Here is a 16,439-nt window from a genome sequence, read left to right as displayed (position 1 = left end):
GCATCAAGTTTGTGTGTTTGTGTGTGTTTTAAGGAATTTATTTTATGTGACACCCAGATATTTGCGGTTGGCTTTGGTTTGATCAATTACACATCTGATTCAAATTAACTGAGTTGACAGTTTGCTGATGAAATCATATAGCAAGAACTACTGTGGGTAAAAAGGGAAACAACTTTTTCAAAAAGTACCTTTCAACTCCAATGACTATCTACCTCATTTTTTTTTTGGCTTAGTTACTTCTAATTTCACTATCTAGTCTTATAGACAAACTCAATGATCACACTTTAGATAAAGCTTGGAGCAAATTCACTGACAGTATAGCATATATAAAAAGGAAGAGTATTAGATCGAGCTGAATTCTAAATGCAACAGGAAGCCACTAAGGATTCTGATCTTGGAAGCAATAATAGTTATGCTTTGGGGAGATTAATCTTGTTTCCGTATATAGAATGAAATAGGAAGACTGAGAATGACAAAAACATTACAGGTCTCCCCTGTTATTCTAAAGTATAGTGTTCCTAATGAAACATTTCCTAATTCGAAATGGTGTAGTGCACAGAAGCAATTACCTTAATTACCTTTGTGCTAACCGATGCACAAAATAAACCCTGAAAAAGCACAGATGCTCGCAGACACAGTGCAAAGCTATACGGCTCGATGCTGAGATGATGAGTACAGTTCCCAGGGAAGGAGCTTGGCAAGGCCACTCATGCTGCTTGGGGTGCACTCTGCCTCTATAACAGCTAGCTGCAAAACAAACGCTGAACCAAGTTTTGCTTTTCACCTTTTTTTTATAAAAGTGAAAATCCTCTTCAGATTTCTTTCAGTTAGTGAAAACAGATACTCTCTTAAAAATGAAGTGGCGTGGGCTTCCCTGGTGGTGCAGTGGTTGAGAGTCCACCTGCCGATGCAGGGGACGTGGGTTCGTGCCCCGGTCTGGGAAGATCCCACATGTGGCGGAGCGGCTGGGCCTGTGAGCCATGGCCACTGAGCCTGTGCGTCCAGAGCCTGTGCTCCGCAACGGGAGAGGCCACAACAGTGAGAAGCCCGTGTACCAACAAAAAAAAAAAAAAAGAAAGAAAGAAATGAAGTGGTATAAAGCAAACTTTGTAAAAGCAGGGGATACCTGTATTAATATAGTCCTATTTGAGGCAGTGAAGGCCTGAACTACAGCAGAACTGGGAAAGACAGGCAACAGAGACGAGGATGGCACAGTGGTTAAAAGCATGGACTTTGGAACCATCCTGCTGTATCCAAATCCTGTATCCAAATCCTGGCTCTGTCCCTTGCTAGCTATATGGCCTTGGACAACGTCTTATCCTCTGGGTCTCAGCTTCTTTCTCTATGAAAAGGGGACGATAACATTACCTACTCCTCATTAGGTTATGAATAAATGTTTATAAAAGTGCTTAGCTAAGAATATTATTTGGAGATAAAGCACAAGGACTTAAAGACTAGCTGGATGGGAAAGCTGAGTAACATAAAGAGATAAACTATAAGTGTGAGTTTTTTAATTCTGTAACTTAAAGAAAATTTTAAAAACACAGATACTATGGGCTTCCCCAGTGGCGCAATGGTTGAGAGTCTGCCTGCCAATGCAGGCGACACGGGTTCATGTCCCGGTCCGGGAAGATCCCACATGCTGCAGAGCGGCTAGGCCCGTGAGCCATGGCCACTGAGCCTGCGCGTCTGGAGCCTGTGCTCCGCAACGGGAGAGGCCACAACAGTGAGAGGCCCACGTACCGCAAAAAAAAAAAAAAAAAAAACCAGAAAACACAGATACTAAAGGGTAAGTTGGCAATACTTATCACTATGCATTGCACAATGCTTTTAAAGAGTAAAAGACCAGAGACAATTTAAATATCTATCAATTGTGTGGCTGGCACCTTGCTGTACACCTGAAACTAACACATCATTGTGAATCAACTATACACCAATAAATTTTTTTTTTAATTTGTGTGGCTGGTAAATTAGTGTACATCCATACAATGCAATACTTTCAGCCATTAAGAAGAATCAGATCAATCTAAATGCGCTAATATAGAACAGTCCCCAGAATATATTTTCAGTAAAAAGAAAAAAAAGAGGAAAAAAGGGCAGGTGCAGAAAGAATACTTTATGTTCTACTCTAATTCGTTTAAAAATAAAGTTAACATACACCTATATGCATGTATATGCGAATTCTAATTCTGGCAAGATACACCAGAAACTAACAGATGATACCTCTGGGGAGAGACTAGAGAATCAAGGATCTAGGGAGAAAAGAGATTTTTGTCTCCCTTGTATACTATTTGATTTTATCATGTGTATGCAGTGTTTTTTAGTTTAAAAAATATTAAGGAAAAAACAATGACAGGCAGGGAAGGTTGAGTTCAATAGTAAGAAATCATATTTACATATTTAAGTGAACATAATTTTATGTGTTCTACAAGTTTGCCCAGTATAGATTCTGGTAACAGTCTAATGATCTGGGGGTTCAAAGACACTAAAGGCTTTTTTTAAAAAAGATGGTCTTAAAAATAGTTCAGGGAGAATAAACAAAATGAACCTTAAAAAGTATACAGGCTATTAAAAACTAGGCTGCATTTCAAAATTCTAAATTTTTATGTCAGTTTGTGATTTGAAATTCTGAATATGGTTTCCCATGTTACATATAGTTAGTAAGTCTCTAGGCCACCCCACAAAAGCCTACTATACCGACAATGATAACTACAGTACTGCAGTAATAGCAGTACAGAGTCCACCATTTTAAAACCTTATTTTACTCAAGTTCTCAGGCACATCTGACAAGGTGAGCTCTCCCTCCTTGGAACAATTTCTTCTCTTGGCCTTTGTGAAACCAAGCATCCCTGCTTTTCCTCCTATTTTACTGACCTTCCTCACTTGCTTTTCCTTTCCTTCTCACCTTCAAGAGTTATAGTCTTCTGCCGCTATTTCTATTTAATCTTTCTTGGTGATCTCACCTAATTCAGTGACTTTAAATACCATCTGTATGCTAAGAATTCCAAACTTTATATCCTGAGCCTCCACCTCTCCCTTGAGTTTGATTTATATATGAAGACTGCCTCCCTATATCCTCTACTTGGAGGTCAAACAGGCATCTCAAGCTTAACATTAACACAGCCAAAACAGAACTCTCGATTGACCCCTCACAATCCTGCTTCTCTCAGTCTGCTCCATCACATTTAATGACACCATCATCCATCAAGTTGCTCAAGACAAAAACTTTGGAGTCATCCTGATTCCTCTCTTTCCTTCATATTTCACAGTAAATCCTGTTAATGCTACTTTCAAAATATATCTCATACTCAATGACTTCTCACCACCTATACCAGTGTACCCTACTCCAAACCACCATCATCTTTTTAGGAGGCTACTGCAATACTTTTCTAAATGGCCTTGATGCTTCACTTTTACCAATTCCCACAATCCATTCTCCACCCGGCAATCAGAGAGAGCTTTAAAAAATGTAAATCACATCACATACTCCCCTGCTTAAAACTGTCCAATAGCTCCCCTTCTTAGAATAAAGAAAGGTCACAAATTCAGTTTTAGACATGATAAACTTGAGGGGTAAAAGCCATATAAGCGCAGACATGGAGAAAGCAAGTATTTGGCCCTCAAGAGAGATCCGGGCAGAAGTTACAAAGTAACCCTACTTATTAGCATATGAATGAAAAAATGAAAACCATGGATTTGGAAGAGAATACCTAAAATAAGTTGAAAAAAGAAGGGCAGAGGCAAGGGACCAAGACTTGAGAACTCCAATAACTTAAAGGTCTGGTAAAAGAAAAAGGATCAACAAAGAAGACTAAGGATGAGAGGCCAGACACGTAAAAAGAAAACCAGACCTGATGCCAAGGAAGCCAAGGAAAAAGGACGTTTCAAAATGGAGAGAGATCAGGTAAGATGGAGACTGAAAATCAACCACTTTACTTGACAACATATATGTCATTTGTGACTTTAGCAGGAGCTACTTCAAAGACAATGGGGAGATATGGCAATGAAGACAGCAACTCTCAGTCAATGCTTTCACGAACTTGGTTATGAAAGAAAAGGGAGAGAGAGATATAAAGCTTCAGAAAGCTCAAATGCTATAGGGATGATTTGATGGAGAGAATGAAGTTGAAGACACAGATAAGTGACAAAAATGTAAATTTTCTGAAAAGGCAGGAAGGGAAGGAATCAAGGCACAGATGGAAGGATGCAACAACTATTCTGATAATACTAAACATAAAATTGTACTTGGAAAAAAAGTATTTGGAAAAACCACACAAAAATTGTATGTGCTAAATTCCTAGATTAAAAAAGTGTATTAGACTTATGTAATGTAATGTAAAATAATCTAAACCCAACTCTTTTGCATGAATAACTATAGACATTGACAATTACTAACTCATTCAATAAACATTTAGTAAAAGTCTGCTATAAGTGGGGCAGTGTTCTAGTCTCTGTGGAAGGTGACAGAGAATAAGACATTATTTTTGTCTTTAAGAAGCCCATTGTTAGTAAGCAGATAAGTGTGAAAACAAATACTTGCAATTCAGTATAATTACTGTAATCTTTTGTATATAGAAAGGAAGGTGGTGACACAAAGAAGAGGCACAATAGCATGGACTGTGAAGTCCAACAGACTGGGTCTGAATCCTAACTCTGACATTTATTAGCTGCATAAACTTTGTGCAAGTTGTGTAGCTTCTCTCTAAGCCTCAGTTCCTCATCACAGAAGGGGATGAGAAAGTTAATTACCTCATAAAGTTATGAGAATTAAATAAATTAATACCTGCAAAACACCTTGGACAGAGGCAGACACACAGTAACTACTCAGTACAAGTAACTTATTTGTATTAAAAGAGAGAATAGAAAAAAAGCTGTATAAAGTATACTTGGGTGGGTCTTAGAAGACAGTAGGAGAATGGCAATCTAGGAAGAAAAACCGTCATGTGCAGAATCATGACACAGTGTGGTACTGCAGGAAACTACAACTCAAAATAAAATCTCTCCCAACCTAACTTCTTCCAAGAATTTATGGCAACTAACGGCAAATAGATCTATAGCTGAAATATAAAATGAAAGACATAAATGGCGAGGCTGGAGAGGTAGAAAAGGACAGACAGAAAAGTTAGAGTAAAGAGGAAAAATTGACACGACTTTATGACCAATTGGATAAGGAGTGAACAAAAGAATCTAATGTGATTCTCAGATTTCTGGCTTGTTTCACTAAATTGATGAGGTAGCCATTAAATTAGAATAAGGAGCATAAAGGGACGAACAGGTTTGGCAGGAAAGATAATGAAATTGTTTTCAGACATGCTGAATTCAAGGCACTCATCAGTCACTTGGGTGGCAATGGCAAACAGGCTAGGAAAAGAGGTCTGGATTGGAGACAGATTTGGATGTTGTCAGGATAGTAATGATATCACCCAGGGGAAAACGTAAGAATAAGGAGGGAAACAAACAAACTAACATATACTCTTGGATGTCAATACTAAGGGACAGATAAAGAAAAACTAATGAGAAATTCAAGCAATAAAAAGGATAACTAAGAGCTCTTTAGTAACTAAGAGCTCTTTAGGAATACACACGTGTCTAGTTATGTATTCCCAGGCTTTAGTACAGGAGGTAGTCAAAATCAAAATCTAGAGAAACTGGGTAGGATGAAGACTAAGAGATACTAATGGATTTGTCAGTTAGGAAGTTATTACCTTACCAAGAGCAATATGAGTAGAATGATACAGGTAGAAGTGAGACTGCAATAGACTGAAGAGGAAAAAAAGAAATTAAACAAGAGAGTCTATTCTTTCTGAAAGCTTGGCTGTGAAGGAAAGAAGTAAAATAGCACATCAACTAGAAAAAAGCCTAAAAGGTTATTAATATGATAAATTGAGAAGAAACAGATTCTACTTGATAAAATAACAGAAAACATAAATGTTTATGAGTAAAACATTTAAATATAGAACAGCTTTAGGAGAATCCCAAGTTGCTACTAGTAATATGTACTTATTTATATTGTATTAAATAAAACACAATTCACTGATAAAGAACTAAAAGGAAAGCAAAATATCAACGTGTTGACACAGTTGTCTTTATGTGGAATTACTATAGATAATTTTCCCCTTGTTTCAAGTTTTCAATATTTTCCAAATTTTAATAATGAGCTTGTATTCCTTTTTTTAATCAAAGTATAGTTGATATACAATATTATATATTTTACAGATGTACAATATAGTGACTCACAATTTTTAAAGATTATAATCCATTTATAATTATTATAAAACATTTGCTATATTCCCCATGTTGTACTATATATCCTTGTAGCTTATTTTCTACCTAATAGTTTCTTAATCTCCTACCCCTATATTGCCCTTCCCCACTTACTTCTCCCCTCTGGTACCCACTAGTTTGTTCTCTGTATCTGCTTCTTTTTTTGCTTTATTCACTAGTTTGAGGTGTTTTTTTAGATTCCACATATAAGTGATATCATACAGTATTTGCCTTTCTCTGTCTGACTTATTTCACCTAGCACAGTGCCCTCCAAGTCCATGCATGTTGCTGCAAATTTCATTCTTTTTTATGGCTGAGTAGTAATCCATTGTATATATAAGCCACAACTTCTTTATCCATTCATCTGTTGATGGACACTTGGGTTGTTTCCTTATCTTGGGTATTGTAAATAGTGCTGCTATGAGAGCTTGTATTCCTTTTATAGTGGTGGTGGTAGGAGGTGGAAGACAATAAGCTTTACCAAAATTAATGATACTTCAGGGGCAGAAAAGACTTAAGTGATTCTAACTTGAGGAAGATAGATAATAGAGAAAGATGAAATATTAGCAGGCAGAGAGCAGAAAAGAAATGGAAGGAAAAAAATAAAACCAATGCAGAAATGAAATCTTCATTGTAAGTAGCACAAAGGAGTACAAATACTGTTGAAAACACAGTAAAGGACCTGGACAACAGGACTGAGAAAGGCAAGCAAGATATAACCTAAATGGGAAGGAAATCCAAAAAAGAGGGGATATATGTATAAGTATAGCCAATTCTCTTTGCTGTACAGTAGAAACTAACACAACATTGTAAAACAACTATACTCCAATAAAAATTTTTCTTTAAATACTGTTTTCACCCCCCCAAAAAAAGATATAAACAAACTCTGAAAACCATAAAACATTGTTGAAAGAATTAAAGAAGATCCAAATAAATGGGAAAACATCCCATGTTCAGGGATTAGAGGACTTAACATTATTAAGATGGTGGTATCTCCAAACTGATGTACAGATTCAACACAATTCCTATGAGAACGCCAGCTGAGTTCTTCATACAAATTGACAAGCTGATTCTCAAATTTATATGGAATTGCAAGGGACCCAAAATAGCCAAAACAAACCTGAAAAAGAATAAAGTAGGAGAGGGACTTCCCTGGTGGCGCAATGGATAAGACTCTGTGCTCCCAATGCAGGGGGCTGGGGCTCAATCCCTGGCCAGGGAACTAGATCCCACATGCATGCTGCAACTAAGAATTCACATGCCACAACTAAGGAGCCCTGGAGCCACAACTAAGGAGCCAGCGAGCCGCAACTAAGACCCGGTGCAACCAAATAAAAAATAAATATTAAAAAAACAAAAACAATAAAGTAGGAGAACTCACATTTTCTGGTTTCAAAACTTGTTCCAAAGCAACAGTAACAGAAGCAGTGTGGTACTGGCACATGGACAGATATTATAGATTAATGGAATCAAGAATCCAGAAATAAACTTAAACATGTTTAAAGTCAACTGATTTTCAACAAGAATGCCAAGACCATTCAATGGGGGAAAGAACAGTCTTTTCAACAATGGTGCTGGCACAACAGGACAGTCAGTTAGGATAACCTTTACCACAAACCAAACATAAAAACTAACTCAAAATGAATCAAAACATAAGTGTTAGAGCAAAACTATAAAACTCTTAGAAAAAAACAAAGGGGTGAGTTCTTCATGACCTTGGATTTGGCAAAGGATTCTTAGATATGACACCAAAAGCAAGAGCAACAAAAGAAAAAAAATAAGATAAATTGGACTTCATCAAAATTTAAAACTTTCATGCTTCAAAGAACACAATTAAGAAAGTGAAAAGACAACCACAGAACAGGAAAAATATTTGCAAATCATATACCTGATAAGGGACTCGTACCTAAAATATACAAAGAGCTCTTACAATTCAATAATAAAGACAAATAATCCAATTAAAAATTGAGCAAAGGATCTAATAGACATTTCTCCAAAGACATACAATTAGTCAACAAGCACATGAAAAGATACTCAATGTCAACCATACCTCAAAAAAAAAAAAAAAACAGAAAGAAAGGAAGAAAGCAGGAAAGGAAAGGAAAGAAAAAGAAAAAGTGCTTGACATCATTAGACATCAGGGAAATGCAAATCAAAAACTACAATGGGATGCCACTTCATTCCCACTAGGATGACTGAAATCAAAAAGTCAGATAACAACAAGTGTTGACAAAGATGTGAAGAAACTGGAACCCTCTTATACCACTGGTAGGGATGTAAAATTCCAGCCACTTTGGAAAACTGTTTGACAGTCCCTGAAATGATTAAACATATAGCACAGAGTTACTAAATGACCCAACAATTCTATACCTCGGTATATACCTAAGAGAAACGAAAACGTATCTCCACACACAGATCTGTACACAAATGTTTACAGCAGCATTATTCATAATAGACAAAAAGCGAAAACAATCTATATTTCCATCAATGGATAAACAAAATGTGGTATATATCCATACAATGGAATATTATTTAACCAGAAAAAGGAATGAAGTACTGATATCTGCATCAAATGAATAAACTTTGAAAATAGTATGGAAAGTGAAAGAAGGCAGTCACAAAAGACTCTATGATTCCATTTATATGAAAAAGTCCCTAATAAGGAAATCTATAGAGACAGTAGACTATGGTTGCTTAGAGCTGGGATAGTGGGTAGGGGAGGATGGGACAGGAGGATAAGGGAGTGACAGTTTAAAGGACATGGGGCTTCTTCTTGAAGTGATGAAAATGTTCTAAAATTGACTGTGGTAATAATTCCACAAATCTGAATATACTAAAACCCACTGAGTTGAACACTTTAAATGGTGAATTGTATAGTATGTGAAGTGTATCTCAATAAAGCTACTAAAACCACAGGAATGAAAATGTTAAAGTTTAAAAGGATTAACCACCATTGTGCCAAAGAAAATAAATAAATAATTGAACTGCAAAATATTTAGAAAATAACTACAAGAAGCCTACAACCTACAAGACACAACTCAAGTAGTATTCAGGAAAAAACTCATAATTTAAACACTTAGAAAGAATGAAAAGAACATTAAGCAACTAACATAAGAAGACAGAAAAACAACCACAAAATAAACCGAAGGAAACCTAAAGGAAGGATTTAAAACATGAAAGAAAAAATAAATAAATAAGAGAAGAGAGAAAAATAATAGAACTAATTTTTTTAAAAATCCAAGAGTGGGCTTCCCTGGTGGCTCAGTGGTTAAGAATCCACCTGCCAATGCAGGAGACGTGGGTTCGAGCCCCGGTCTGGGAAGATCCCACATGCCATGGAGCAACTAAGCCCATGCACCAGAACTACTGAGCCTGTGCTCTAGAGCCCACAAGCCACAACTACTGAGCCCGCAAGCCACAGCTACTGAAGCCTGCGTGCCTAAAGCCCGTGCTCCGCAACAAGAGAAGCCCCTGTAATGAGAAGCCCGTGCACCACAACCAAGAGTAGCCCCCACTCACTGCAACTAGAGAAAGCCCGTGCACAGCAACGAAGACCCAACATAGCCAAAAGTAAATAAATAAATAAATTTATTTTAAAAAAAATCCAAGAGCTGGTTCTAAACAAAAACAAACCAAAAAAAGGGCAAGGCCTCACATGTACAAAATAAGAAGTGATAATGAGTAAAGTGATAATGTAGTCACAGACACAGGAAATTTTTTTTTAATCGTTAAAGAGTATCTTGCCCACTTCACACAAATAATTTTGAAAACTTAGATGAAACGGATTATTTTCTAGGATAATATAAGCTAGCAAATCTTCCTCTCAAAGATATAAACTATAAGCAGTCGAATTATCATAGAAGTAAGGAGATAATTGTCAAAGAGCAATTCTCCCCCCAAAATATTCAAGGTCCAAGTAATTTCACAGGCAATTCAACCAAATCTTTAACTTCAATGCCATTTAACTGGACAGGGAAAGACAAAAGCATAGAAAAAGAAAGAAAAGTTTGAAATTACTTTTATGAAAGTGGCATAATCTAACAAAGATAAAATACATAAAAGAAAACTACAAAGCAATTTAGCTTAAGAAGAATGATGCAAAATTTCTAGATAAAGTTTAGCAAATAGAACCCAGCAGCACATTTTAAAATAATAATACACAATAACAAAGTGAATTGATTCAGGAAAGCAAGGATGGTCCAGTAATAGTAAATCTACTAGTACAATTCACCACAATAGTAACCAAAGGAAAAAAATTACATAATTCCCACAGAGGCTAAATTTTCCTTCCATATTTTAAAAAATCTTAATAAAATGGTAAGAGCTGACTACTTTAACATAATATGTGTACTTCAACCTAAAGTCAGGTCTAATCTTAACAGGAAAGCCGATGCAGGGGACACGGGTTCATGCCCCGGTCTGGGAAGATCCCACGTGCCGCGGAGCGGATGGGCCCGTGAGCCATGGCCACTAGGCCTGCGCGTCCGGAGCCTGTGCTCCGCAACGGGAGAGGCCACATCAGTGAGAGGCCCGCGTACCGCAAAAAAAAAAAAAAAAAACTCGAATTGATGTCAGGAATAAGGCAAAGATCCACTACTATCTTATTGTTTAATATTTTTGGAAAGTACTAGCCAAATCAATTTGACAAAAGAAAGAAATAAGTATAAAAGCTGGAAAGGAGGAGATAAAATTATCTTTACTTGGTAATGATATGATTATTTAGCTGCAAAACCCTAGAAAAACAACTGGGAAACCATTACAGATAGTATGAGAATTCCAAAGGTGGCCAGGTACAAAATTAATACTCAGAAATTAATAGCATTACCATATTCAAACAACAAGATAAAAGACATAATAGCAATAGAAACCCCATTTACAATAGCAACAAAAAAGATAAAACACCAGGAATAAACATAAAAGAAATGTGAAAGGTCTACATGAAAAAAACTTTAAAATGTTATGAGGGCTACAAAAGAACTCTTGAACAACAAGAAATGAATGTACACCCTGTTCCTGAACAGGAGACTGAACCTCAAAAAGATGTCAATGATCTCTAAATCAGTCTACAAATATAATGCAGTATCAATAAAAATACCAAAAGATGGGGAAGGGGAGCTCGATAAACTAATTCTAAGTTTTACAGAACAAGCAAAGAATATTCAGGAAAACTCCAAGAAGTAGAATGAGAGAGGACTATAATCAAAGAATGGGGTCACTAGGTATAAATAGGTAAACTGATCAATGAAACACAATAAAAAGTCCAGTAAGAGTGCCAAATTATATGTAGGAACTAAGTACACCTATAGATAATATTTCAATACTGTGATAACTGGGTAGCCACCTAGAAGAATAGTAAATTCCTACCTGAATACTTTACATAACTTAAATTTTGTATGAATAACTTAACTTAAAAATAAATTATAAAATTACCAGGAAAAACACAAGAATTTTAATTAGAAATAATATTGAAATAGGAAAGGACTTTCTTATGACAAAAAACCCTAAAATCCTAAAAGATTAATAATTACAACTACAAAAAAACTTTAATTTCTGCTGAAAAAATATACCATAAACAAGGTTAAAAGCTAAATGAAACTGTGACAAATATCTGCAACACATAAACAAGGCAACTAATTTCCGTAAAACAGAGCTCCTATAAACAATATTAAACATCCCAGTAGAAAAATGAACAAAAAATATAACCAGATGAATAAGAATGATAAGCAGATGTTATAAATAAAGGAAACAAATATGGCTGTATGGTTCTTATACAAAAGATGAAGAAAAATATACCTTTTAAATTGGCAATGTAAAAAAAGTTTAATAACCCACACCGTTACCAAAGGTATGGAAAGCCAGAACTCCAGCACCAATAGTGGAACACAAACTGGTGCAACGTCTCTGAAGGGCAATTTGACAATATCTATCAAAATTTAAATAGCACATATCCTTTGACCCAGCAATTGTACGTCTAGCAATTTACTCTAAAGGGATATTAACTGTATCATCCTTTGGATTAGCAAGACTGTAAACGTTTTAAATGCCCATCCAAACAAAGAAATGCTACCATTTTTCTCCCCTCCTACACTCACACACACACACACACACACACACACACAAGCCAATTAGCTTGGGTCAAAGGAAGAAGGAAAATCTGCCTTTTACCATTTGTACCATTTGTATCTTATATCATGGAAATCTTATATCATGTATGTATCTTATATCAAGGAAAATCTGCCTTTACCATTTGTACCATTTGTATCTTATACCATTTGTATCTTATATCTTATATCACATTGAAAATTTTTAAGTTAAGATTTTCAGTATTATTTTTACCCAGCTTTACCAATTGTTATATTTTTCCTCCTCTTTGTCAGTTTTCCAGTTCCTACATTAGCAACAATGTTTAACTGTTTCCCCAAGAAACACATGGCATTTACTCAAATTCACACAGTTAAATCACAATAGTAATGTGGGTTCATTGTCCCCATGATCTCCTTGCCCCTGAGCTCTACACCTGCATACTTATTCTACAGAGAGCACTGTCCCTGTTCTTTACTGTGTATATGGAGATTATGACTTAGGAGAAATCCAGGACTAAGAAGCTATGAATTTCTTGGCCTATGGGGCAAACACATAATCACTACTGTATTTTAGGAGACAGAAAAAAAGTAAGAAGCTGCTCAAACAAGGTTTCACGAAACATTATTTGTGCTGTCACCGTGGATGCAGAGTCTAGTCCACTATTTTTATGTTTAAGAAATTGATTGTATCCATTTGTCCAGAGTCAATGGGGCTACAGGGAATTGAACCACACTAACCAATCACATTCACAAGAACTTAGTTGCTTACACATAATGCCAATGTATTAATTTAGAATTTAAGAATATATATGTGTGTGTGTGTATACATGTATATATACATATATATTTGATGTATATGTGTATATGTATATATAAAGAGTAGCAAATCATGCATATCAAGGAATCACACACAAATGGTAATACATGCCCAAGGAGAACCACATGATAGCATGAGTGTGTATAGGGAGAAAAGAACAAATAGAAGGTCAGAGAAGACTTCCCTGAAAAACAGTGTGATCAAGCTGAGATCCAACGGAAAATAAGTTTAAAAAAAGAACAGGAGAGGGCTTCCCTGGTGGCACAGTGGTTGAGAGTCCGCCTGCCGATGCAGGGGACACGGGTTCGTGCCCTGGTCCGGGAAGGTCGGAGCGGCTGGGCCCGTGAGCCATGGCCGCTGAGCCTGCGCGTCCGGAGCTTATGCTCTGCAACGGGAGAGGCCACAACAGTGAGAGGCCAGCGTACCGCAAAAAAAAAAAAAAAAAAAAGAACAGGAGGAGTAAGAGGGTTGCTGGATGATGGAATAGTAAGTACAATGGCACTGTGGCAGAAGGGAGCATGATCTAAGGAGGCAGAAAAATATCAAAGAGCAAGACAACATGATGTAGGGTTATCTGGAGAGCTAGAGAGGGGCCAGACCATGCGGTGGCTTTTGGGCCATGTTAAGGACTTTTGCCTCATCTTAAGAGCGATGAAAAGCTAGTAAAGGGTTGTAAGCTGAGATGAGAACAGACTTGTGCTTGCAAAAGATTAGTGTGCTGTACGCACTGCAGGGTAAGAGTAGAAGCAGGAAGACTGCTTAGAAAGCTGGTGCAGGAGACCTAAATCAGGGATGATGGCAGCATGGACTGCCACAAATAAAATAAATAGGACTTGGTGACTGATTACACCTGAAATGCAAGGAAGAGGAAACCCTTAAGGAGGATGCCCAAGTTTCAGGTGTGTATAACTGCAGGAATAAAGATGCTATCACTGAAAGAGAGAACACTCCAAGACGAAGTTGTTTTGATTTTATTGTTTTGTTTCTTTGGGGGCTAGAGAGAGGGTAGATGTGCAAAAAAGTAAGAAAGGGTTCTGAGTGCCCAGTATCTGAAAATCTTGCTAGAGAAGGATGAAAAATGGAAAATGGGATTAGAATTCAAAGGCGGGAGAAAGTTAGCTCAAAAACTTATTATTTTTTAACCTCCATGGTCAACCATAAAACAGGCCTAGAGATTTCTACCCCTCCCCATCACCTAAAATCTTTTTAAACATATCAAAATAAAATCTTTCAATCAAGGGGAGAGGTAAGGCTTAAACTGCAATACTTGTAAAAATAAAGAATTGGTGTGAAAGAATTTCAAAGTATATACTGAAACATCAGATGTTCTTAATTCTGAGAGTGAAGAGAAGACAGAGGCTTCCTACTTGGGAAAGGAAGAATTAAGTGCCAGTCAAGGAGAAAAGAAAGCAGAAAAGAAGAGCTGTTGGTTCCACTGCATGAATTTTCACAGTTTAAACACATTTATCTTTACCTCTGGGCAAATGGGTGTTCTTGGCCTTGTGTGCTAAGAGAATGCAGAGATAGCTCCACACCTAACCCCCTTTTCAGAAATTATGGCCTCCACTGCCATCAGGTGGTGGCAGTGAGGAAGTGCACCAACCAGTTTCTTCGAGCCTATATGAATGCCTATATGAAGCCTATGGTATAATTAATCTAAGACCAAAGACCTAAGATTGCAGTAGTAGAGGACAAACTGGTTATAGTCTTTGGTAACAGATTTATCTTCTAACCTGTCAATACACAAAAATGAAATTTTTTGCTATTAATTTGGGGTAAGAAAAAAAGATTTCTCCTTTTTTTCATGTTAAAGAGCATATATTTAGCAATTTTAAGAATACCCAGTCTGATACTATCATCTCAAATCCAACTTTTGGTGTATTATATATTTGACTAAAACTGCTTCACTGTTAATTTTAATGGCACATATAAATGGTGCATTTCTAGCATACATCAATAACCTTATCACAAACACAAGCAATTGTCTCATTGAATATGCAAAATTCCCTTTATCTTCAAATTAATCAAATAATAATTTTTTACTACTTGGAAGTACAAGGCATGGTAGTAAACACAATTCAAAAACCCTCATATTCTCAAAACTCATCAGCTAAACAAATATATCACTGGTAAAATCAACTTCAATCTTATTCACAAAAAACATGGTGAAAGATTAACACACATTCTTGATAGTTCTCGTCATGGTAAAAATAACCTTGCCCAATATAATACCTGACATTCTGGGCAGTACACCTTTATTCTACTATACTGAATATTCACTTACAAATGTAGTTCTTTAAATTTGCTGCACACACACATCGATTTGATTTGTCTGTCTTTCAAGTCATTTGAACACAAGGACACAAGGATAGGAAATCGTAGGCAAAAACGTGAAATAATCACACTGGGTACATTTTTCCAGTTCTCAATCAGCTGTTTTCATATGGTAGACACTGCATAATTTTGTCACTGAGTATATTCCTGATCTTCATTTTCTCCCATTAAAATCCATACACACTATCTATTCTGTCTCTGTACCTTCCAAAATATTAATAATTCAACTAGTTTTCCCTAATTCTCTTGGTTCTGTTTCCCACCCACCTCCCACCCACCCCACTTCCTCCTCCTTTCTTGTTTCAGAATGCCTAACTCTTACACACTCGAGGTGGTTTTTTTTTTTACAAAAATCACTCTTTGGGATGCTCTTTCCTTTTCTCTCCTTAAAAATATCTCCCACAGCTAGGCGCCAATGTCTTTCTTTTACAAGATCAAACTGCGGAAGAGGACGAGACTGGGAATCGAGTAAGCGAAACATCTGAGAATGTCAATGAGACAGCGGCCTCTCCTTTGAAAAGAAAACACAACTCTCAGCACAGACCTTTCAACAGAGCAAAAATACTTTTTATTTTCCGCTGTGTTCCTGTTCCCTCCCCGACCTCAAAGACACCTTTCCTTTTCTCTAAGCCCCAGTCGCTTTGCTATGCGTGGGGCCTGCCTTTCCTCCTCCCAAGGAAAAGAAAGACAGGGAGAAAAGGAAAGGTAGCAATCACCTTCCCGCCGCGCCCGCGAGCTGTCAGGATCATGCCCTACGACTCACCTGGCAGGTGCGGCCGCCCGGAGAGTTGCACGAAGCGGTTGAGCTGGCCGGTCCCCCGACCCCCGCTGCCCCCACTGCCCCCGCCGGCCCCGCTACCTCCGCCGCCGCCGCCGCCGCCACCGCCTGCGGCGCCTCCTCCCCTCCGGCGGTTCCTGTCCCAGCCCTGGGCGGCCGACAT

General features: G+C 37.3%; 1 protein-coding gene across 2 annotated transcripts in view; it reads right to left on the bottom strand.

The window, feature by feature from the left end:
- Nucleotides 1-16,439, bottom strand: part of KLHDC10 (kelch domain containing 10) — a gene marked incomplete at its 5' end in the record, with an annotated part of 54,880 nt that extends 38,441 nt beyond the window's left edge. For both annotated transcript variants that reach the window (XM_082846555.1, XM_082846556.1), the window contains one exon: nucleotides 16,262-16,439. In XM_082846555.1, the coding sequence (XP_082702681.1) occupies nucleotides 16,262-16,439 (178 nt within the window). The remainder of the gene's footprint in view (nucleotides 1-16,261) is intronic.

The sequence above is a fragment of the Leucopleurus acutus genome, assembly GCF_964270905.1.
Source record: "Leucopleurus acutus genome assembly, chromosome: 9".
NCBI lineage: Eukaryota > Metazoa > Chordata > Mammalia > Artiodactyla > Delphinidae > Leucopleurus > Leucopleurus acutus.
The sequence above is the reverse complement of the archived record's forward strand: the minus strand, read 5'-3'. Positions and strand labels throughout refer to the sequence as shown.